The sequence below is a fragment of the Ovis canadensis genome, chromosome X, assembly GCF_042477335.2.
Source record: "Ovis canadensis isolate MfBH-ARS-UI-01 breed Bighorn chromosome X, ARS-UI_OviCan_v2, whole genome shotgun sequence".
Classification (NCBI taxonomy): domain Eukaryota; kingdom Metazoa; phylum Chordata; class Mammalia; order Artiodactyla; family Bovidae; genus Ovis; species Ovis canadensis.
In genome coordinates this window covers 82,451,882-82,476,430 of record NC_091727.1, presented here as the reverse complement: position 1 = coordinate 82,476,430, position 24,549 = coordinate 82,451,882, and the positions used below count along the sequence as shown (strand labels likewise).

The 24,549-nt window shown below is 44.8% G+C and overlaps 3 protein-coding genes across 5 annotated transcripts in view; 1 reads left to right on the top strand and 2 right to left on the bottom strand.

Annotated features, from left to right (window-relative positions):
* Nucleotides 1-24,549, top strand: part of F8 (coagulation factor VIII) — a 135,170-nt gene that overhangs the window by 108,358 nt on the left and 2,263 nt on the right. For all 3 annotated transcript variants that reach the window (XR_011446413.1, XM_070291927.1, XM_070291928.1), the window contains 4 exons: nt 2,327-2,482; nt 13,051-13,195; nt 13,588-13,736; nt 14,214-14,390. Coding sequence is in view for 2 of the 3 variants with exons in the window: in XM_070291927.1 (XP_070148028.1) it covers nt 2,327-2,482; nt 13,051-13,195; nt 13,588-13,736; nt 14,214-14,390 (627 nt within the window). In the remaining variant the exon portion in view is untranslated. The remainder of the gene's footprint in view (nt 1-2,326; nt 2,483-13,050; nt 13,196-13,587; nt 13,737-14,213; nt 14,391-24,549) is intronic.
* LOC138930382 (40-kDa huntingtin-associated protein-like) lies at nt 5,011-9,950 on the bottom strand. The gene has a single exon (XM_070290518.1). It carries the CDS (start codon nt 9,830-9,832, stop codon nt 8,741-8,743), a length of 1,092 nt encoding a protein of 363 aa, XP_070146619.1. The 5' UTR covers nt 9,833-9,950; the 3' UTR covers nt 5,011-8,740.
* Nucleotides 10,857-11,186, bottom strand: H2AB1 (H2A.B variant histone 1). The gene is given in 1 exon segment (XM_070291929.1): nt 10,857-11,186. A coding segment is annotated over 1 exon segment (330 nt).

Below are 24,549 nucleotides of genomic sequence, written 5' to 3'. Positions count from 1 at the left end.
AATGCCTTGTATACCTCCTTCCTGCCTAAGTCATTTTCATCAAACCCCAAGTAATAGATGAGGAAAAGAACTGAAGAACAGAGTGGCTTATGATTTGTACCGAAAGAGTCAGGACTGAAAGACTCAGGAATAGAATTGAGTGCTCTGTATTTTGTTTTTTAATTATTTTTGCTGCCCTGGGTTTTCATTACGCAGTTTTTTCTCTAATTGTGGCAAGTAGGAGCTGCTCTCTAGTTATGTGCAGGTTTCTCACTGTGGTGGCTGCTCTTGTGGCAGAGCACCAGCTTCAGTAGTTTTGGTTACCAGGCTCTAAAACACAAGCTCAGTAGTTGTGGCTCATGGGCTTAGCTGTCCTGAGGCACGTGGGATCTTCCAGGACCAAGGATCGAACGCATGTCCCCTGCACTGGAGGCAGACTCTACCACTGAGCTAGCAGGGAAGTCCTACACTGTGTTTTTAATCTTTCTACTGGGATTAGAATCTCTGAATATCTTTCTATAACATCAAATTTACCACCTCCAAAGACTGCATATTCTTTTTTTAGATGTCTTCAATTGCCTAGGTATCCTTGAGTCCTCCAATTCCTTCACGTTAACACAAAAACAAATGGCTTGATCCCTGGTCCCACAAGGCAAGAAAATGTGGCTTCTTCTTTTTCTAAAACCAAAGCCTTCTTCTTCACAAATTCTACACCACAGAGTAGTAAGAAACGCCTGCTAAAGTTAGGCCAAATCCAGTCAACCAACTTGGAGTCATTACTGAAAGTGTCCCTAGGTTAACTGAATTTTTTTTTCAATGACTCAGTCTTTCATCTTTTCTCCCTTCCCCATGTCCTCTGGAGCAGCGCTGGCCAACAGAAATATCATGTGAACCACAAATGCAAAGCACATGTGTAAGGGCCTGAGTTTAATCCCTGCTCAGTGAATTAAAATCCTGCAGGCCGTGTGGCTCTGCCAAAAAAAACATAATACATTGTCTTTAATCCAACATATCCAAAAATATTATCATGTCAACATGTGAGCAGTCAGGACTAACGTTCAAACACGCCTCCTTCCTTGCACACCCTTCTCCTTCTTCTCCATGTAAGCTCCATGAAGGCAGGGCTTTTTTTATTGTTCACAACTCTGTTGCTAGTACCCAGAAAAGTGCATGTGCTCAGTCACTCATTCGTATCCAACCCTTTGTGACCCTGTGGACTGTAGCCTGACAGACTCCTCTGTCCACGGAATTATCCAGGCAAGAATACTGAAGTGGGTTGCCATTTCCTTCTCCAAGAAGAGTGCTTGGCACATAACAAATGCTAAAAATATATTCTTTGATGAATGATGTATAGATAGAGCTTAGAGTCAACTGAGAAAAATCGCCATTAAGTACAAGAGTCCAGACCAGTCCTAGCTGAGTGTGCCAGGCATCTGGGAGAAATTAGGGTACCAACTGATGTCAAAATTCCTGTAATGCTTGTGTGACCCATGCCCTCTTCTTTCAGATCCAACCATTCCTTACTACTAAGGATCAATATTCCATCAGATCCCATGTTAGGTGCCAGGGCTAGAGAGAATGTAAAACCTAACATATTACATGTTTAGTGTGTGCCAGCAGTGAACTCAGCACATTGCATGTATTAACTCTGTAATCCTTCTGGTAACATTTTGAGATAAATACCATTATTAACTCCACTGTACAGAGCAAGAAATTGAGACACAAAAAGGTTAGGTGACTGAGACAGGCTTATTGCCTTCAGGATCTCAGTCTAACAAGGAAGGCAAAAAGCAAAGAAAAGTTTACAATGGGGTGCAATAATTTACTATAATGAAATTATATACAAAGTGGACTGGAAGCAGAAAAGAAGCCACCTGAAAGTTCTCTGGATGAGTTGGGAAAGGCTAAGCAGGAGAAAGAGTTTCTGCACTAACACTTGCAGGAGGGACAGTAATTTGGCACTGATAGTAATGGTGGGAGGCGGGTAGTCTGGGGGCAGAGAAGGCAAATGGCTTTGTCCAGTCAGAGGCTGGTGTGTCAGGGAGGCACCTGCTATGGGGTCCAGGTGTGCAGCACTAAGGATGTGTGTAGAGAAAAGTGGGGCTCAGTGATTCCAAAGTGATTTCCTTTGTCAGGACGTGGCCTGGGAACTCAGTGAACACACTTCCCGTCATTGATTCCACAGCTTCCCACACATCTACATTTCCACACTGATCTCTGTTGCACTTGCACCTCCAAGGGAATATTGGGCTTCTCTCTATCAAGGTAGATTCTTCTTAAGCAGAGAAATCTTTTCAGAATATGGCATATACCACCATGTAAAATCAAGTGTTGCTTTCATTGGTAGGTGGATCTGTTGGCGCCGATGATTATTCACAGCATCCTGACTCAGGGTGCCCGGCAGAAGTTCTCCAGCCTGTACATCTCTCAGTTTATCATCATGTACAGCCTCGATGGACAGCGGTGGCAGGGTTATCGGGGGAACTCCACTGGGACCTTAATGGTATGTAATTAGTCCTTTTCAAGAGAATGCTTGAATCTTTTGAGGAGCTTTGGACAGATTTCAGATATGGAACAAACACTCACAGTTTCTAGAAACTTCAGGTCAGTTCAGTCACTCAGTGTGTCTGATTCTTTGTGACCCCATGAACTGCAGCATGCCAGACCTCCCTGTCCATCACCAACTCCCAGAGTTTACCCAAACTCGTGTCCATTGAGTCAGTGATGTCATCCAACCATCTCATCCTCTATTGTCCCTTTCTCCTCCCACCTTCAATCTTTCCCAGCATCAGGGTCTTTTCAAATGAGCCGGCTCTTCACATCAGGTGGCCAAAGTATTGGAGTTTCAGCTTCAACATCTTAGCCCCCCAAAAAAGCATTTTTCACTCATGGGCAATAGAGTGATGATGGACCTATGGACAAAAAAGGTAGCCTGAAGGATCTCTTATGTAGCCGCAGGAAACAGACACTCCAAATAGAATTCTAGGACTATGTTGCTAATATATTCAAGGAAGACAGGTATAATTCCTTACTTGGGGAGAAGACTGGATGTTGAATAACCCATGACATGTGGTGGCATCACAATTTCTCAGATTATCATCAGTGATACAATAGGATGAGTTTCAGATAAGGAAGGAAGACATTGGGAAGTTAGTAGCATTTGGTTGCTATGGCAACCAATTTAGCATCATCTGACAGTAGAGTGACCTGTTTTCTTTTCATGTCCGGGCTATCCAGGTGGCTCAGTGGTAAAGAACTCGCCTACAAAGCAGGAGACATGGGAAACTCAGGTTCAGTCCCTGGGTGGGAAGATCCCTGGAGAAGAAAATGGCAACCCACTCCAATATTCTTGCCTGGGAAATCCCATGGACAGAGGAGCCTGGCGGGCTCTAGTTCACAGGGTTACAGAGTTGGACACAACTGAGTATGCATCTTCTTTTTCAGCATACATAGGGGGAAAAAGAAATTAAATGTTATGAATATATACAAAGAACATCCATGAACATATATATATAGATTCTTGACAGAATCATGGAGTTCTAGAGGAGTCTTCCATGTCCTGGGGTTATAGGCAGATACTTGGACTTTATACCAAAGCTAGGAGCAGAGCATGTGAATTGCAGAGTTGCAGTCACAATTAAATGGTCAGCCCTGATATGGTTGTTATGCTAAGGTAATGGCACTGATGGAAATGGGTGGAATTCTGAGACCTGGGGTGGGTACATTTAGGCAGACATGCATGAGGCTGTGAACCACAAACCTCTAAATTGCCCTAAACCTTCTCTGCTGAAGGAGGTGACCTTTCCCCAGTCTCTGAAGCAGTCATCCCTGCTGTGCACACAAGTCTTTCAGTTGCTCCACCTGGAATAGTTGCCTTCCAACCCAGTGGCTAGTCTCCTTAGACCACTAAGTGTTTGGCTACTAACAAAAGCCAGATGAGTTATGGAAAAGTGACAGATCATCACAAATTTAGTCAGGTGGTGATAAAAAAGAAAATCACAACTCTTAAGTGTGGTATCTCCTCTGGAGCAAATTAACACAGCACCAGGCACCTGATATGGAGCCACAGACCTGGAGGATGCTTTCTTCTTCATTCACACTGACAACCAAAGTCAGAATAGATTTGCATTTACAAAGTGGGAACAAGAGTATGAACTTCATGGTTGATGCTTCAAAGTGATGCCAGTTCCTTTGTTCCTTATCGTAATATAGACCCTGAAAGTGAAGTGAAAGTCACTCAGTCCTGTCCGACTCTTTGCAACCCCATGGTCGCATGAAATTCTCTAGGCCAGAATACTGGAGTGGGTAGCCTTTCCCTTCTCCAGGGGATCTTCTCAACCCAGGGACTGAACCCAGGTCTCCTGCATTGCAGGCAGATTCTTTACCAACTGAGCCACAAGGGAAGCCCAATATAGACCCTGCTGTTGCTGCTGCTAAGTCGCTTTGGTCGTGTCCAACTCTGTGCGACCCCATAGACGGCAGCCCAACAGGCTCCCCCATCCCTGGGATACTCCAGGCAAGAACACTGGAGTGGGCTGCCATTTCCTTCTCCAATGCATGAAGGTGAAAAGTGAAAGTGAAGTCACTCAGTCGTGTCTGACTCTTAGCGACCCCATGGACTGCATCCCACCAGGCTCCTCCGTCCATGGGATTTTCCAGGCAAGAATACTGGAGTGGGGTGCCATTGCCTTCTCCTAATATAGACCCTAGGGACCCCAAATATATTGACATCCCACAGAACACCATACTGCTCCATTACATGGAAGACATTATGCTGACTTCCATGTCAGACTCTTGTGACCCCATGGACTGTAGCCCACCAGGTTCCCATCCATGGAATTCTCCAGGTAAGAATATTGGAGTGGGTTGCCATTTCCTTCTCCAGGGGATTGTGCTAACAGGCCCTGGTAAATGGAAAATAATAATCGCTCTAAATGTTTTTGTGATTAATATATGTATAATCAGAGATATATACACAGACACATAAATATGTATATATTGTGTTGTCAACTAAAAGAAAAATGCACAATGTTAAAGTTGTGAGTTAAATTTTATTCGGGGTCTTACTGAGGACTAGTCTGGGAGACAAGTCTCTCACATAGCTCTGGGAGCTGCTCCAAAGAGGTGAGGGGAAGCTAGTTTACATGTTTTGCTGTTAAGGCATACATGTAGTCAGACATACATCTTGGTGAAATATTACAGGTACTCACAAAGAACAGAGGTTTCAAGTCCATAGTTATACTTTTTTTCTATGTATGGAAAGATGCAAAAAGCAGGGTTCATTACAATTCTTCTTGAAATGCATATTAACTACTTAAGGACCTGTCTGTCCAAAGCACAGAGTATCCTGTTATCATCTTGAATTTCCTGAAACACACAGTGCCTCATCCTGTTATCCTGTTAATCTCTTCCTCTGAACACCCAGTACCCTGTCTATCACCAGCTGCAGCAGATCAGTCTTTGTAGACTTGGGTGGTAAACAAAATGCTCTTTGTTCTTTTGTCTGAAGTTTGATAGTATGTATAGATACAGACATATTATCTTTATTATAAATGAGTATTTCTTGCTTCTGACTTTAATGGGAATGGATCCCATATTTCACTGTTTAATATAATGTTCAGTTAGTTTCAAATATTTTTTATAACATTTAAAAAGTTTCTTGCTCCTACTTTATTTGGAAAGGCTGTAGAATCTCATCAAGTGCTTTTTCAGCATCTTGGATATGATCACGTTTATTCTCTTTGCTATAAATTATACTCTCATTCAATGGCGGGCTGGCGAATGTTTAACAACCAGCTCTGGGGCAAAGCGGAGGACAGTCAGGGGAAGGGCCTTTATTTGTAACATTTGCGGATTTCCATGATGTAAATATTTCCCATCACACCTGACTTCAAGCTGCTGATGCAAGGTCACTGAATGCAGACTTGGGAGCAGCCAGCCACAATTGCTTCTCACAAGCTAGTCTAGCTGGCTCCAGCACAACTCAGTGCTGCATTCCAGGGAAAACCTCCCTTAGTCATAGTATATTAGTCACTGAATGTTTAGTTGGATCGAAAAAACTGAAATATCTACATCTCCTCTACTGAAAAAGTTTCTGAACTGGTGGTCTAGTCTAATGGCAGTAGAGATGTCTCTACAGTTCACACTAACCAGAACTCTGTCATCCCAGAGCATGCTTGATTAATTTACACATTTCAGTTAGTCATCTTCCTCCAGTATAATGGTTCTCAAATGTTTAAAAATCTTTGTACCATCCACATGCTCAGTCCCTCAGTCATTTGCAGCCCCATGGACTGTAGCCTGCCAGGCTCCTCTGTCCATTTTATTTTCTAGGCAAGAATACTGGAGTGGGTAGCCATTTCCTTCTCCAGGGGATCTTCCCCACCCAGGGATCAAATCCGAGTCTCCTGCATCAGCAGGCAGATTCTTTACCACTGTGCCACCTGGAAACTCCAGGAAACCAGGTGTAAACCACCTGGGCAACCATTCACATGCAAAATATTTTTTCATAAGCAACGTCTCATCACAGAAGTTCCTCATAAAGGGAGTAAAAGAACCCAACACCTTTTAAAGATCATTGCTTCACTGGCTACTATTTTCAATATTTCATAATATTTTGAATGTGAATTTTGAACTGTCAGTGATGCAGATCTTTCCCTTTGGTTTTCAAGTTTAAAAGAACACTAATCCTGTCCTTTTAAAATATTTATCTTTGGTTGTTAGAAATCAGCGTTAATGTTGACACCAGGTAATGATATACAGCAAGAGAATTCTGTCAAAATCACTGATGTGGCCTTAGCCCAGCTCTCTGTGCTACAAAGTGTCTGAAGAAGATACATAAATGAGCCAATGGCAAACAGAAAACAGCCTTTAGTGTTTTCTAAAGTTAGGCTTGAATATGCAATACCAGGCTCTGTGGTAATTCCTCACCTCACTCCCTCAAAGCAAGCTTTTAAGGGCTTTGCTGGTGGCTCAGTAATAAAAATCTATCTGCCAGTGCAGGAGATGCAGGTTTCATCCCTGGCTTGAGAAAATTCCCTGGAGAAGGCAATGGCTACCCACTCCAGTATTCTTGCCTGGGAAATCCTATGGACAGAGGAGTCTGGTGGGCTTACAGTCCATGGGGTCACAAAGAGTCAGACATGACTTAGTGACTAAACAACAACAAAGGAGGCTTTACTTTGCACCTAAACCCAAATGCTCTCACCAGGGACACTCCATAATTCATTCCTGAGCATTCTTGTCCTAAGGATGGTAAGGGAGGCAGCCAGGGCTGAGTGTCCCAGAAAAAGCAAACACACAAGGGAGCGTGCACCCTCACTGCCTTGGCAATAAGTTGGACTGGGCTTTTAGGGCTTGGAAGGACCCTGCCTGGCAGCCACATGAGGGCACAGGAGGGGTGCCTGCATCTGTCTCCAGTGGGCTCCCCTATACTTGCTTAGCCACTGCTGAAATAGAGGTCCAAAAGCATACCCTAAATGTCCCACCCATTTGGGGGCACTTATCTCATACAACACTCCACATATTCCCCCTCCCCACCAAATATGCAAAAGTAAGATAGATTCCTAAACTGAGTGCTTAAAACTCACCCCCAAAAGATTAGTGCTGTCTACAACTTCAGCCTAAAGGATGCATTTTCCCAAACTGAATGGAAGAGAATGAGAATATATTCTAAAGAGTTCTTGTCATCACAGTCAGCGCTAAAGAAAACCTGAGAAAGTCAGTTTGCATGTATCATTTGGACCAGAAATCTAGTGTCTAAAAATGGAACGCCACCCTGCTTCTGGGGACCAAGGGCACAGTCTGGCATATACGTGATCACACTAGACCAAAGAAGCATGCTGATTTTATATATTTGAGTTGAAGATTTGTAGAAGGGTCCATACTACAAGTAAAACCTGCCCATGTGGATTACCTGGACCTCTCGGAACAACCGCAACTAACAACTCCATTGCACATCTGACACCACTGTGCTGGAGCTGACCCCGTCCTCACCCCTACTCCCAGGCCCACCTCGTTTGTACCGAAAACATGCATTGCAGCTAAAGACCACATCGCAAATGATCTCTGTAGATTCAAAGGCACAGTGTCCATTTCGAGTGAATGAATCCACCTCGGATCTAAACGGGAACTATCTGTTTGTGCTTCTGCCTTCTGACAGGTAGATAAGCTATTCCCATTTTACAGAGGAGATCAATCTAAACCACAAGTCAGGAGTGTCAGAAAGGCTTTATCATGGATTGAGGGCTGTAGTGACAACCGCGGAGTACTGAATACAACGATTCTAACGTATAAGGCGCATGGAACAAAGGAGGAACTGGGCGATCACGCAGGCAGACATCACAATACGCTAAAGAATCAAAGTCACCATGAAAAAAATCATGCAGCTAGAGTTCCAAGCCAGAGCTATGCAAATAAATCCTGTGTGAAACAAGGATGTGGGGAAAGTGGAGCCTTCTGGGCGATGGGGGGACGATTGGGTGAAAGGAACCCAAGGCATTCTCCAGTTTATGTTGAAATTTCTGGTGAGGTGAGCTGTGTCCTCCGATTCTATTATATGGGGTTTTTTTTTTTTTTCTGCCACTGTTATGGAAACAAGGTGACTTTAGTCAACTGCATTCTTCCGGTGGCAAGACAAGTAAGATACACTGCAGAAGCAGAAGCGCCAGGATCAAGATCTTTCGTGCTCCCGCAAACGCGCAGGCCCGTGCCTGAGTTTCAGGAACAGGCACAGCGTGGCTGGGTTCCTCTCAGGGATTCGTCAGATCCCCTGGCCCGACGGGGAGACGGTTTCCTGCAGAACGAGGTGCAGGAGGTGGTTCTGCTCGGCGCTCAGCAGGGGCCACATCTCCACCTGCAGCGACTTGACGGCCTCCATGTCCCTCTCGTGCGTGGCCATGACCAAGGACTGTAGCAGCAGGAATAGCTCCTCGGGCAGCGGGCCGCTGCTGTCCTGCCCGTGGCCGTCGAAGGCCTCCCAGGCGTACTTCTCCAGGGTGTGCGCGTGCTCCGGCAGGAGCTTGGCGGGCGGCGGCTGCAGGAGCAGCAGCAGCAGCACGCGGGACACCTTGCAACGGACCAGCACGTCGGCGAAGGCGCCCAGCGTGGCCGGGGCGGCGGCAGCCGGCGGCCCCGCGCCGGGCAGGAGCAGCGGGAGCGGAGGGCCGGAGGCGGCGGGCTGCGGGAGCGGGGGCTGCGGCGGGAGACCGCAGAGCTCCCGTGCCAGGCGTTGCATGTGCGTGAAGAGTGCCAGCGCGCCGCTGTAGTCCCGCACCAGCAGCTGGCAGGACGCGGCGTGGCCGAGCGCCTGCAAGGCGGCCAGGGGCCCCTGGGGCAGCTGCAGCTGCGCGGCGCGCTGGAAGTGGCTGGCGGCGGCGGCCGGCTGGCCTAGGTCGCGCAGGGCGGCCGCCAGCTCGAGGCAGAGCGCGGCGGCCGCGGCCGGCTGCCCGAGCTCCAGGTGCAGGCGCACGGCGGCGCCCAGCGCGGCGGCAGCGGCCTGCAGGGCCTCCCCGGCGGCGGCGTGGCTGTCCAGGCGCTGGCGCGCGTCGCGCTCCTGCCGCAGAAAGAGGCGCGCAGCTTCGGTCAACGCCAGCGCCTCGCCGGGCCCGTGGAAGAGCGCCTGCTGGCAGCGCGCCACCGCCAGCTGGCACCAGGCCGCGTACTGCAGGCACTCCTGGGCGCGCAGCTCGTGGCCGAGCTGGGCGAACTGCTCGCCGGCCTCCGCCACGTTCGGCTTCCGCAGGAACCGCTTCTTGAGCTTGTTGGACACCTGGCGGTAGCGGGCCAAGAAGTCCCCTGGCTCGGGCCCCGGGCCCGCGCCGCCGCCGCCCAGGCTGGCCGCGGAAGCCGCCATCTTCGCCACCCCGGCGCTTCCAGGCGCGCTGAAGCAACCGGGAGGCGACCGTGCGTCCAGCTCCGGCCCGTAGAGCTAAGGCGCCGGCCCGGCAGCCCAGACGCTCCCGTCGCCGGGGTGATATGCAAAAGAGCGGGTACGGAAGTGGGGCCGTGATTGGCTGCCGGCGCCGTATGCAAATAGCGAGTCCTGGTGGGGAGCCGGCCGTTGCTAGGTGACAGCTTGCTCCCGCAGGTTGCCAAGCAGGGCATCTCCAGGCATCTCTAAAGGCACAGGACCAAAAAGTCAACTGGTGACCCCGCGTGACCCTGATGCCGACTTTGCATACGTACGGGTTTTGTCCCGCCCACCCCAGTCCTCATTCTGCCGCAGTCTTGTGGTCTAGGCCCCTGCCTCCATGGGCATCTAGGCCCTACGCCCATGGGAACCCCTCCCTGTCAAGCACGCTGTCCACCATCCCTGCATTGCACGCTGTCCACCATCCCTGCATCGCACGCCGTGAGGCGGTTGGTCACTTTGGCACCTTCACTCTGCCACGATGCCGTCCTCTCAGTCTTGAACGTCACCACCAGGACCCCGGTCCCTCTGGGGACTTGGCCTGGCTCCTACTTGCTCAGAGCCGACGGGGGAGCCTTCTTTTCCCCGGCCTCCCCCACAGACCCCTGTCCATCGCACCCTCGCCACAGCCAGCTTCTCTCACCAGGGCCACCACATGCGCTGTCACCGTGGGCGACCGCTCCTCTCTGCCTGCCATCCCCGACTCCACCCATACCCACAACACTCCCCCTCCGCTCCAGTCAGACCCCCGACCCCCACCTCTCGAAGGAGGGGTGTCCCACCTCCACCTCCCAGGCCAAGTGACTTGAAGCACACACAGGGATGTCTTGAAACACTTATTAATTCAACATGACTGGGCCCGAGGCACCGGGCTGTGCAGTCAGTCAGTGAGCAGGCCTGGTGCCCAACAGCAGGGGGGAGGCCCGTCTGGGGGCCCGGGACCCGGGACCCAGGTGTGGTTGAGCAGCTAGTGCCGGGCTGGGGCCACCAGGGAGATGGTTGTCATCCCAAAAGAGCCGCTGAGCAGAACGTTGTGGTGGACTGCTATGTCCACCAGCTCTGGGGTGATGCACCTCTGACCGCTGTTCTGGGCCTCGTTGCCTGCCGGCTCCAGGACCTTGGTAGTTAGGTGCTACATGATGGCTGCTAGGAAGATGGGTGCGGACGAGCTCAGGCGCTGGGCATAGTGGCCTTCCCGCAGGAGGCGCTCCACGTGGCTCACGGAGAAAGACAGCTCGGCACAGGCGGTGCGGGAGTGGCGACGAGACGACCTTCAATGGCCCCTTTCCCTGGGCATGCTGACCATTGATCCCGATTCCTCCGAGGCTTCGCTTTGCGGTGCGGTGGGATGAGGTGCCACGGGATGAGTCAGCTGGTCCCATCCTCTCAAGACAACCGGTACTCTCAGACCTCTACTCCATTTCCTAGAAACCATGGACTGGCCCCTCATTGGTCGGGGCACACAGTCTGTGACAGGCAGACTCCTTAAGATCACTGATTTCCCATGCCCCCCACCCCACCCCCACCCCCGCAGGCCTGAGCCTGCAAAGACATGACGCTGACAGAATCCTGCTCACCCTGCCCACTGGATCCTCTCTTTGTCGGAACTCTCCCTTTCCACGGGAGGAGACCTTTGTACAGAGAAGGCAGCAGACTACCCAGTAGCACCAAGTATACACTGGTGGTGCTGGACCACCATCACCACTGTATCTAGTTCCAAAACGTTGGCACCACCGCAAAGAGAAACCCTTGTCCCAGCCAGGCAGTCACTTCCCACTGCCCACTCCTGCAGTTTCCCCCACCCTACCCCCATAGTCCTTAGGCAAGCACTCATCAGGTTCCTATCCACAGCCCTTTGCCTGTTCTGGAGACTTCCCAGAGATGGAGGCATACAATAAGTAGGTGGCCTTCTCTGTCTGGCTGCTGTCACTGAGCATAGGGCCCATGCACGTGGTAGCACAAATCAGCACTTCTTTCCTTTTCCTGGATGAATAGTATTCCACTGGATGGCTAGACCACACATGTTTTGTATCTGCTCAGCAGTGGATGGACATTTGGGTTACTTCTCCCTTGTGCCTACTGTGGTAGACATTCCTGTATGGGTTCTTTTTGAATGCCTGTTTTCAACTCTTTGGGATTTATATACATGAATAAACTGATGAGTTTATTTCCAGATTCTTTATTCCACTGAGCTGTGTGTCTATCCTTATGCTAATACCACACAGTTTTAATAACTGTAGCTTTGGAATAAGTTTTGAAATCCGGAATTGAGTCCTCCAACTTTTTTCTTCTTTCCAGGATTATTTTGGCTATTCAGGGTCCCTTGAAATTCCATATCTATTTAGGGTTGGCTTTTACATTCCTGTAAAATGGAGCATTTTGAGTTCCATAGGGATTACATTAAATATCTAGATACTTTGTCTTCCTATGTCTTCTTTATTTTTTTTATTTTTTTCCTATGTCTTCTTAATCAAGACATAAGAATTGAAGTTAAAATGAAGCCGATCTACTTATCAAAAATAATGCTGTGCCCAGAGATTGACATAATGAGTAAAGTAAGTCAGACAGAGAAAGACAAATATCACATGATATTGCTTATATGTGGAATCTAAAGAAAAGATGCACATGAACTTATTTAAAAACAGAAATAGTCACAAGTGTAGAAAACAAATTTTTGGTTATGAAGTTGGAAAGAAGGGGGTGGATAAATTAGGAGTTTGATGAACATTTTACAGGACCCCAGTGTAGACTACTTCACCTGCACAGACCTAATTTCCCTTGATCCACTCTTCTTCCTATAATTTTTCTCCTTCATCTTTTGTATTCTAACACCTGTCTAGCCAGGATGGTTTTGAGTGTTGGGTGCTGTTGAAAAGTGAATGTGTTAGTCACTCAGCCATGTCTGACTCTTTGTGACCCCATGGCCTGGGACCAACCAGGCTCCTCTGTCCATGGAATTCTCCAGGCAAGAATACTGGAGAGGGTTGCCATTCTTCTCCAGTGGATCTTCCTGACCCTGGGATCAAACCAAATCTCCTGGATCACAGGCAGATTCTATACCATTTGAACCACCAGGGGGCTGTTGAGAAATGCACAAACAAATCTAGAAGAAAAAAACTTGATTGGGAGGAATTGCTTCTTATTCTGTCTTCATTTTACAGGTGTTCTTTGGCAATGTGGATTCATCTGGAGTAAAACACAATATTTTTAACCCTCCAATTATTGCTAGATATATCCGTTTGCACCCAACGCATTACAGCATCCGCAGCACTCTTCGCATGGAGTTGATGGGCTGTGACTTAAATAGTAAGTTTCAAGTCATCCCATGTACTTCCCACTCCCAACCATGGGTAGTATGACTAGCCATACTAGTTTTTCTGAGATGGGGAGGGAGATGTTTCCCAGGACACAGAAGTCTCAATGCTAAAACCAGTAAAGTCCTGGGCAAACCCATCATTTGCTCATCCTAACCATGGAATTCCCCAGGGTCAGCCATATCCTACACTACTATTAACAAGGCAAATCAAAGCCCAACAAAGCTTAGCAGAGCTGACCAGAAAATCCAGAGCATGTTAACAATAACATCCAAAAGTTAATGCCTGGAAAATGATGTCATGATGACAACTAGAATGTCAGTGGAGGCAGAACTTTGGCTGCAACCTGTTCTTGTGATGACACTGTTGTTCCATTTCTTCAAGGTTGCAACATGCCACTGGGAATGGAGAATAAAGCTATATCAGATACACAGATTACTGCCTCATCCCACTTAAGCAACATGTTTGCCACCTGGTCTCCTTCACAAGCCCGACTTAACCTTCAAGGGAGGACAAATGCCTGGAGACCCCAGGTAAGAGATAACAAATTTACTATTTAACTGATTCAGAATAAGGAGCAGTGGTTGGGAAAGAATAGGGAAAGCTCTGAACTGTTTCTTCAGCTACTTCCGTCACCTGGTTGTTCCCACCAAGAGTGTCAAGGAAAGGTGACTATGCATGGAAAACCCCACAGATATTTAGTGGATGTGCCATATGCATTCACACATTCATCCCTATTAGGGATCATTTCTTCCTGGAAACAAAATATCTGTATGCAGTACTGGGCTAATATTTGTCAGTCTGTATATTGCTCATACATTCATTCAGTGAACATTTACTGGGCAGCTATAAGTGGGTAGCCCGAGTTGCTTGCTTTGAGTCTAATACGGGGGACTGGCAAAAAGATAATTAATATGCAGAGTGATAAGTGCTGAGTTATGATTAAGAAGGCATTTGGTGATTTCTGGGAGCAAATCATGATCAACAAGACACTATTCTAACTTCCCCAGGTGAATAATCCAAAAGAGTGGCTACAAGTGGACTTCCAGAAGACAATGAGAGTTACAGGAATAACCACTCAAGGGGTGAAATCTCTGCTTACCAGCATGTATGTGAAGGAGTTCCTTATATCCAGTAGTCAAGAGGGCCATAACTGGACTCCATTTCTTCAGAATGGCAAAGTGAAGGTATGCTGATCTCATAGGCACAAAACCTCTCTTAGCACTTGACATTTAGGACACTATGAAAGGCAGAGTAGAGCCAAAAGTTGATTATCCTCAGGGATGTTGATGGCATTCAAGATGGTGGCAAGCATCAGACGGTGAAGAAAAATGAGTTTATTCACAGAATGCTTAATGATCTGTATCAGCAGCAACAACTCAACTTAGATCCAGCAAGAATTAACCATGGCATGAACCTTACCAATCTCCTAGTGCAGTCTCTTGCCACTTGCTCCTTTACTCTCTAAGTCCCACTCATACTAAGAAACCCTCAGGTCTCTAAAAACACCATGTTCTTTCTCACACTACATTTGTATACATACTATTTCTTCTACCTAGGACATTTTTTTAGGTGCTTCCTATTGACCCTTTCACCTGGCTCATTTTTTCAAGCCTGAGATAGACATGATCTCCTCCAAGAAGAATTTCTTGTTCCCTCAAGGCTGAATTAAACACTTATGCTTCTGGCAGTTTAGTGGACTAGAGTATTGATAATATATGTTTTAGAGGGCATTCCTATGTTAAAAAGGGTGTATCTTTGATACATGTTAAAACATGGATGAACCTTGAAAACATGCTAAATGAAATACAGCATATATAAAACTACAAATGTTGTATAGTTCCACTTATATTGAGTATGTTAGTAAGGATTCTCCAGAGAAAATGAACCAGTTGACTCACATGATTATGGAGGCTGACAAGATCTGCAGGTTGTGTCAGCAAGCTGGAGACCCATAAGAGCTGACTGATCAAATGTCTTTGCAACCTATGGACTGTAGCCCACCAGGCTCCTCTGTCCATGGGATTCTCCAGGCAAGAATACTGGAGTGGGTTGCCATTTCCTTCTCCAGGGGATCCTGCCGACCCACGTGTCTTGTATCTCCTGCATTGGCAGGTGGGTTCCTTACCACTAAGTCATCTAGGACGCCCCAGTAAAACTGGATAGTCACATGCAAAAGAATGAAGATACCACACACACATTATATACAAAATTTAATTCAAAACAGATCATCACAATGTGGTAAGATTAGATGTCAACTAGAGGGGGAAGAAACTATTAAAATACAAACATAGGGATGATAAACAACACATTTCTGAATAACCAACAGATCATGGAAGAAATAAAAAAGGAAATCAAAATATGCATAGAAACAAATGAAAATGAAAGCAAGACAGCCCAAAACCTATGGGATTCAATACAAGCAGTGCAAAGATGGAAGTTCATATTAATACAAGCCTACCTCAAGAAACAAGAGAAACATCAAATAAACAATGTAACTTTACACCTAAATCAACTGGAAAAAGAAGAATAGAAGAACTTCAAAGTTAGTAGAAGGAAAGAAATCATAAAAATCAGAGCAGAAATGAAGGTGACTATAGCAAAAATCAACAAAATGAAAATCTGATTCTTTGAGAAGATAAATAGACAAACCATTAGCCAACCTCATCAAGAAACAACGGGAGAAGAATCAAATCAATAAAATTGGAAATGAAAATGAAGAAATCACAACAGACAACACAGAAATATGAAAAATCACAAGAGACTGCTATGAGCAATTATATGCCAATTAAATGGACAACTTGGAAGAAATGGAAAAATTATTAGAAAAGTATAACCTTTGAAAACTGAACCAGGAAGAAATAGAAAATCTGAACACACCAAGTACAAGCACAGAAATCAAAACTGCACTCAAAAATCTTCTAAGAAACAAAAGCCCAGGACCAGATGGCTTCACAGGTGAATTTTACCACATATTTGGAGAAGAGCTAACACCTACTCAAACTCTTCCAGAAATTTGCAGAGGAAGGTAAACTCCTAAACTCCTTCTATGAGGCCACCATCACCCTAATACCAAAACCAGACAAAGATGCCACAAAAAAAGAAAACTACAGGCCAATATAACTGATAAACATAGATGGAAAAATTCTCAGCAAAATTCTAGCAAACAGAATCCAACAACATATTAAAAAGATCATACAACATGACCAAGTGGGCTTTAACCCAGGCATGCAAGGATTCTTCAATATTTGCAAATCAATCAATGTAATATACCATATTAACAAATTGAAAGGTAAAAATATGATTATCTCAATAGATGCAGAGAAAGCCTTTGACAAAATTCAACACCCATTTAGGATAAAAACTCTCCAGAAAGCAGGCATAAAAGGAACATACCTCAACATAATAAAAGCCATATATGACAAACCCACAGCAAACATTATCCTCAATGGCAAGAAACGGAAAGCATTTTCTCTAAAATCAGGAACAAGACAAGGATGACCACTCTCACCACTACTATTCAACATAGTTTGGGAAGTCCTAGCCACAGCAATCAGAGAAGAAAGAGAAATAAAAGGAATCCAAATTGGAAAAGAAGTAAAACTCTCACTGTCTGCAGATGACATGATCCTCTACATAGAAAACCCTAAAGACACCACCAGAAAATTCTAGAGCTAATCAATGAATATAGTAAAGTTGCAGGATATAAAATTAATACACAGAAATCTCTTGCATTCCTATACACTAACAATGAGAAAACAGAAAGAAATTAAGGACCAATTCCATTCACCATTGCAACGAAAAAATAAAATATTTAGGAATAAATTTACCAAAGAAACTAAAGACCTATATATAGAAAACTATAAAACACTGATGAAAGAAATCAAAGATGACACAAATAGATGGAGAAATATACCATGTTCGTGGAATGGAAGACTCAATATGGTGAAAATGAGTATACTACCCAAAGCAATCTATAGATACAACAAAATCCTTATCATGCTACCAATGGTATTTTTCACAGAACTAGAACAAACAATTTTACAATTTGTATGGAAACACAAAAACCTCAAATAGCCAAAACAATCTTGAGAAAGAAGAATGGAACTGGAGGAATCAACCTGCCTGACTTCAGACTATACTACAAAGCTACAGTCATCAAGACAGCATGGTACTGGCACAAAGACAGAAATATAGATCAATGGAACAAAATAGAAAGCCCAGAGATAAATCCACACACCTTATCTTTGACAAAGGAGGCAATAATATACAATGGAGAAAAGACAATCCATTTACTGGTCAACCACCTGTAAAGGAATGAAACTAGAACACTTTCTAATATCATACACAAAATAAACTAAAAATGGATTAAAGATCTAAATGTAAGACCAGAAACTATAAAACTCTTAGAGGAAAACATAGGCAGAATACTCTCTGACATAAATCACAGCAAGATCCTCTATGACCCACCTCCCAGAGTGATGGAAATAAAAGCAAAAATAAACAAATGGGACCTAATTAAACTTAAAAGCTTTTGCACAATGAAGGAAGCTATAAGGTGAAAAGACAGCCTTCAGAATGGGAGAAAATAATAGCAAAGGAAACAACTGACAAAGAATTAATCTCAAAAATATATAAGCAGCTCATGCAGCTCAATACCAGAAAAATAAACAACCGAAACAAAAAGTGGACCAAATGCCTGGGGCTGGTGCACTGGGATGACCTGGAGGGATGGTACGGGGAGGGAGGTGTGAGGGGGGTTCAGGATGGGGAACATGCATACACCCATGGTGGATTCATGTTGATGTGTGGCAGAACCAATACAATATTGTAAAGTAAATAATAATAATAATAATAACAAAGCAGTGAAGTGATTAAAAAAAAAAAAAAACAAGTGAGCCAAAGAACTAAACAGATGTTTCTCCAAAGAAGACATACAGATGGCTAACAAACACATGAACAGATGCTCAACATCACTCATTATCAGAGAAATGCAAATCAAAACCACAATGATGTACCATCTCACACCGGACAGAATGGCTGCCATTCAGTCGTGTCCAACTCTTTGCAACCCCATGAACCGCAGCACGCCAGGCCTCCCTGTCCATCACCAACTCCTGGAGTTTACTCAAACTCATGTCCATTGAGTCGGTGATGCCATCCAACCATCTCATCCTCTGCCATCCCCTTCTCCCCCTGCCTTCAATCTTTACCAGATATATCTGTCTGTAGCTATATTTAAATATATATATATACATATTATAAATATATAAATATATAAGTATTGCAAATAAAACCACTCATAACTCACAGAATAACTAGAAGACAAAGAATGCTGTAAGTTTCAATTTACAAAAAGTAAGTGGAAAATAAACATGCAGAGCTAGCTCTGCAGAGGAGAGTCCAGGAGAGACTGTGATAGAACACAGAGAAAATCACTTCTAAAAAGACAAAGTCTGACCCTCAGTGACAAAATACTAATAGTTGAGCTCTCCTGTGTCATAGCTTTGGCTTCTGGAGATCTGAAAGGACAAGGATGGAAAATATGTGGGACTAGAGGTGGCACTGTTTCTGGTGAAAGAGGATAGATCTCTTGGAGGCTTGGTGATTTAAAAAAAAAAAAAGAAGTCAAGTGGTGGAAATAAAGTTTTCTGGAAAAGCAAAAACCATCACAAGACATATCTTCTTGCCCCATCTATTTAAAAAATTACACTTTTCTCTATCAACAAGAGAGGTTGCTCACGGACTAAGAAACCTACCCAGCCACCCAAACCTCTTATATATCTGCCGCATAAAATCACTGTATTGCTGGTGACAAGTGAACAGAAATAGCAGATGAGGTAAAAGGCATTATCCTTGATTTTTCACTTCTTCCTTCTTTGACAACTTCACTGACTTTGGGTTTGAGAATAGGACTCATTTTGACCAAAGTAATGTAAATGCACATGATATACACCAATTTTGGACAGAAACTTTCAGTGTGATCATGTATTTGGCTCACTCTCTTCTGACTCTGCTCTCTGCCATGAGATTAAAATGTCCAACCTGAGAAGACACAGTGTATGTGAGCCTTGGCCTGGAGCAGAGCCTCAGCTAACCCAGAAGAGTCTTGGTTTACAAATAGCATGTCCTAGTAAAAGGAAGCTTGCCTCTCGGAGATGCCAAGACTGGAGCTAGGAAGATGCTAGGTGATGCTGGAACATCTTCAGTCAGTCAGTTCAGTCACTCACTCATGTCCGACTGTTTGCAACCCCATGGACTGCAGCATGCCAGGCCTCCCTGTCCATCACCAACTCCTGGAACTTGCTCAAACTCATGTCCATTGAGTCAGTGATGCCATCCAACCATCTCATCCTCTGTCGTCCCCTTCTCCTCCTGCCTTCAATCTTTCCCAGCATCAGGGTCTTTTCCAGTAAGTCAGTTCTTCCCATCAGTGGCCAAAGTTTTGTAGTTTCAACTTCAGCATAAGTCCTTCCAGTGAATATTCAGGACTGATTTCCTTTAGGATGGACTGGTTGGATCTCCTTGCAGTCCAAGAGACTCTCAAGAGTCTTCTGTAACACCACAGTTCAAAAGCATCAATTCTTTGGCGCTCAGTTTTCTTTATAGTCCAACTCACACAGCCATACATGACTACTGGAAAAACCATAGCTTTGGCTAGACTGATATTTGTTGGCAAAGTAATGTCTCTGCTTTTTTATGCTGTCTAGGTTGGTCATAGTTTTTCTTCCAAGGAGCAAGCGTCTTTTAATTTCTTGGCTGCAATCACCATCTGCAGTGATCTTGAAGCCCAAGAAAATAAAGCCTGTCACTGTTTCCACTCTTTCCCCATCTATTTGCCATAAAGTGATGGGACTGGATGCCATGATCTTTGTTTCTGAATGTTGAGTTTTAAGCCAACTTTTTCACTCTCCTCTTTCATTTTGTCAAGAAGCTCTTTAGTTCTTCACTTTCTGCCATAATGGTGGTGTCATCTGCATATCTCAGGTTATTGATATTTCTCCTGACAATCTTGATTCCAGCTTGTGCTTCATCCAGCCCAGCATTTCTCACAATGTGCTCTGCATAGAAGTTAAATAAGCAGGGTGACAATATTCAGCCTTGATGTACTCCTTTCCCCATTTGGAACCAGTCTGTTGTTTCATGTCCAGCTCTGTTGCTTCTTGACCTGCATACAGATTTCTCAGGAGGCAAGTAAGGTGGTCTGGTATTCCCATCTCTTGAAGAATTGTTCACAGTTTGTTGTGATCCACAGAATCAAAGGCTTTGGCATAGTCAATAAAGCAGAAATAGATGTTTTTCTGGAACTCTCTTGCTTTTTCAATGATCCAACATATGTTGGCAATTTGATCTCTAGTTCTTCTGCCTTTTCTAAATCCAGCTTGAACATTTGGAAGTTCACAGTTCATGTATTGTTGAAGCCTGGCTTGGAGAATTTTGAGCATTACTTTACTAGTGTGTGAGATGAATGCAATTGTGATAGTTTGAGCATTCTTTGGCATTGCCTTTCTTTGGGATTGGAATGAAAACTGACCTTTTCCAGTCCTGTGTCCACTGCTGAGTTTTCCAAATTTGCTGGCATATTGAGTCCAGCACTTTCACAGCATCATCTTCCAGGATTTGAAATAGCTCAACTGGAATTCCATCACCTCGACTAGTTTTGTTCTTAGTGATGCTTTCTAAGGCCTACTTGACTTCACATTCCAGGATGTCTGGCTCTAGGTGTGTGATCACACCATCGTGATTATCTGGGTCATGAAGATCTTTTTGTGTACTTCTTCTGTGTATTCTTGCCACCTCTTCTTAATATCCTCTGCTTCTGTTAGGTTCATGCAATTCCTGTCCTTTATCGAGCCTATCTTTGCATGAAATGTTCCCTTGGTATCTCTAATTTTCTTGAAGAGATCTTTAGTCTTTCCTATTCTATTTTTTCCTCTATTTGTTTGCATTGATCACTGAGGAAGGCTTTCTTATCTCTCCTTGCTATTCTTTGGAACTCTGCATTCAGATGCTTATATCTTTCCTTTTCTCCTTTGCTTTTCGCTTCTCTTCTTTTCACAGCTATTTGTAAGGCCTCCCTAGACAGCTATTTTGCTTTTTTGCATTTCTTTTCCATGGGGATGGTCTTGACCTCTGCCTCCTGTACAATGTCATGAACCTCCATCCATAGTTCTTCAGGTACTCTGTCTATCAGATCTAATCCCTTGAATCTATTAGTCACTTCCACTGTATGATTGTAAGATTTAGGTCAGACCTGAAAGCTCTAGTGGTTTTCCCTCCTTTCTTCAATTTAAGTCTGAATTTGGCAACAAGGAGTTCATGATCTGAGCCACAGTCAGCTCTCAGTCTTGTTTTTGCTGACTGTATAGAGCCTCTCCATCTCTGGCTGGAAAGAATATAATCAATCTGATTTCACTGTTGACCATCTGGTGATGTCCATGTGTAGAGTCTTCTCTTGTGTTGTTGGAAGAGGGTGTTTGCTATGACCAGTCCGTTCTCTTGGCAAAACTCTGTTAGCCTTTGCCCTGCTTCATCTTATAGTCCAAGGCCAAGTTTGCTTGTTACTCTTTACTTCCTACTTTTGCATTTCAGTCCCCTATAAGGGGACATCTTTTTTGGGTGTTAGTTCTATAAGATCTTGTAGGTCTTCATAGAACCGTTCAACTTCAGCTTCTTCAGCATTGCTGATTGGGGAATAGACTTGAATTACTGTGATAGCGAATGATTTGACTTGGAAAGGAACAGAAATCATTCTGTCGTTTTTGAGATTGCATCCAAGTACTGCATTTGGGGCTCTTTTGTTGACCATGATGGCTACTCCATTTCTTCTAAGGGATTCCTGCCCACAGTAGTAGATATAATGGTCATCTGAGTTAAATTCACCCATTCCAGTCCATTTAGTTCGCTGATTCCCAAAATGTTAATGTTCACTCTTGCCATCTCCTGTTTGACCACTTCCAATTTGCCTTGATTCGTGGACCTAACATTACAGGTTCTTTTGCAGTATTGTTCTTTACAGCTTTGGACTTTACTTCCATCACCAGTCACATCCACACTGGGCACGGTTTTTGTTTTGGGCCCATCTCTTTATTGTTTCTGGAGTTATTTCTCCACTGATCTCCAGTAGCATGTTGGGCACCTACCGACCTGTGGAGTTCATCTTGCAGTGTCCTATCTTTTTGCCTTTTCATACTGTTCATGGGGTTCTCAAGGCAAGAATACTGAAGTGGTTTGCCATTCCCTTCTCCAGTGGGCAATGTTTTGTCAGAGCTCTCCACCATGACCCATCTGTCTTGGGTGGCCCTTCATGGCATGGCTCATAGTTGCTTTGAGTTAGACAAGGTTGTGGTCCATGTGATCAGTTTGACTAGTTTTCTGTGATTGTATTTGTCATTCTGTCTGCCCTCTGATGGATAAGGATAAGAGGCTTATGGAAGCTTCCTGAAGGGATAGACTGACTGGGGGAAACTGGGTCCTGTTCTGATGGGCGGGGCCATGTTCTGCTACTGCTAAGTCACTTCAGTCGTATCCAACTCTGTGTGAACCCACAGATGGCAGCCCACCAGGCACCTCTGTCCACAGGATTCTCTAGGCAAGAATACTGGAGTGGCTTGCCATTTCCTTCCTCAGTGTATACATACATGCTAAGTCACTTCAGCCATGTCCAACTCTGTGCAACCCTATGGACAGCAGCCCACCAGGCTCCTCTATTTACAGGTTTCTCTAAGCAAGAATACTGGAGTGGGTTTCCATTTCCTTCTCCATTGACAAATTCTATAATGGTAGTCAAATTGAGGAAAAGTGTCAGATGAGCTTCTTACTTAACCACTCAGCCAAGACCATTCAGTCCCCTACAATGGAGTGACCTCAGTATGTTTCAGCTGAGCCCCAGGTATTCCTCGATTTTTTCCCAGTCGAACCCCCCTACCCAGTACCTTTCCACTGGGTGGGCAATTCTCCTGGCATTTTTCAGCCAGCCCCCCACCCAACATCTTTTGACTGGCTGGGAATTCTTCGGTATCTTTCAACCAAGCCCCACTCAGTGTCTAGACCATGAGCAGGTATGCCCTGGATATTTCACCTCCCCCCACCCAGTATCTTTCCTATTAGGAGGGGGCAGGTAACCTGCTCCACCACCAAGTGAAACTGAGAATCTCAACCAATATGGGAAATTTAAGAACCAGGAGAGACTTACCCAATTTCGTCTGCACTCCCCTAGGAGGCAGATGGGTGCAAGGGGCCGCTGCTGGTACCAAAGCTCCATTTCGTCATGAAGTACAGTTGAAGGAAGGAAGTCCACTCTGGGTCGCTTCATCGGTCACCATAACTGTCAACTAAAAAAAAAAAAAAAAAAAAAGATGTACAACTTGAGAGTTGTTCAGTGGCCATATTCAGGAAATCTTTAATCCAATTTTCTGTTGATGGGTGGGGCAGTGTTCCCTCCCTGTGGTTTGACCTGAGATCAAACTAGATGTTGTGGAACATTTTGGCATGCCACAAAGACTAATGAGCCCATAGGAAAGGAACACAAGAGCTGGCTTGAAGGGGTTCATACTGGGAAAATTTGAAACAATTTAAGCATCCATATACACAATGAAAAAAAGAATCCAGGAGTCCATAATCATGGTCAGAAACAAAGGGAGAGAGAGGCTTTTCTCCATAGACAAATTCCAGCTGTTAATAATAAATGCAGAAGACATGACAAAATTAAGAAACCAATTGGTAACCATCAATATAGTATATAATACTTGTAAGGAACTTCAGTGGATACTGAAACCATTGGATGAAACCTTAATGTGGAACAGAATATTTTGTTGTTATTGTTCAGTAGCTAAGTCATGTCCAACTCTTTGCCACCCTGTGGACTGTAGCATGTCAGGCTCCTCTATCCTCCACTATCTCCTGGAGTTAGCTCAAATGCATGTCCATTGAGTCGGTGATGCCATTCAAACATTTCATCCTCTGTCGCCCCCTTCTCCTTTTGCCCTCAATCTTTCCCAGCATCAGGGTCTTTTCCTATGAGCTGGCTGTTCGTATCAGGTGTCCAAAGTATTGGAGGTTCAGGCTCAGCATCAATCTTTCCAGTGAATATTCAGTGTTGATTTCCTTTAGGATTGACTGGGTTGATCTCCTTGCAGTCTAAAGGACTCTCAAGAGTCTTCTCCAACACCACAGTTCAAAAGCATCAATTCTTTGGCACTCAGTTTTCTTTATGATCCAACACGTACTTGTGAGAATATTTATACAGCATTAAAGCCTCACCCCACAGATTGTAAGGAAAGGAAAGTAATTACCTTTATTTAAGTGAGATGTGGTGGACACCACCTTAAGTAAGGCTCAAACTCT

Excerpts from the sequence above, each read along its gene's own strand:
- LOC138930382 (XM_070290518.1), bottom strand. The coding sequence starts at position 9,832 with ATGGCGGCTTCCGCGGCCAGCCTGGGCGGCGGCGGCGCGGGCCCGGGG.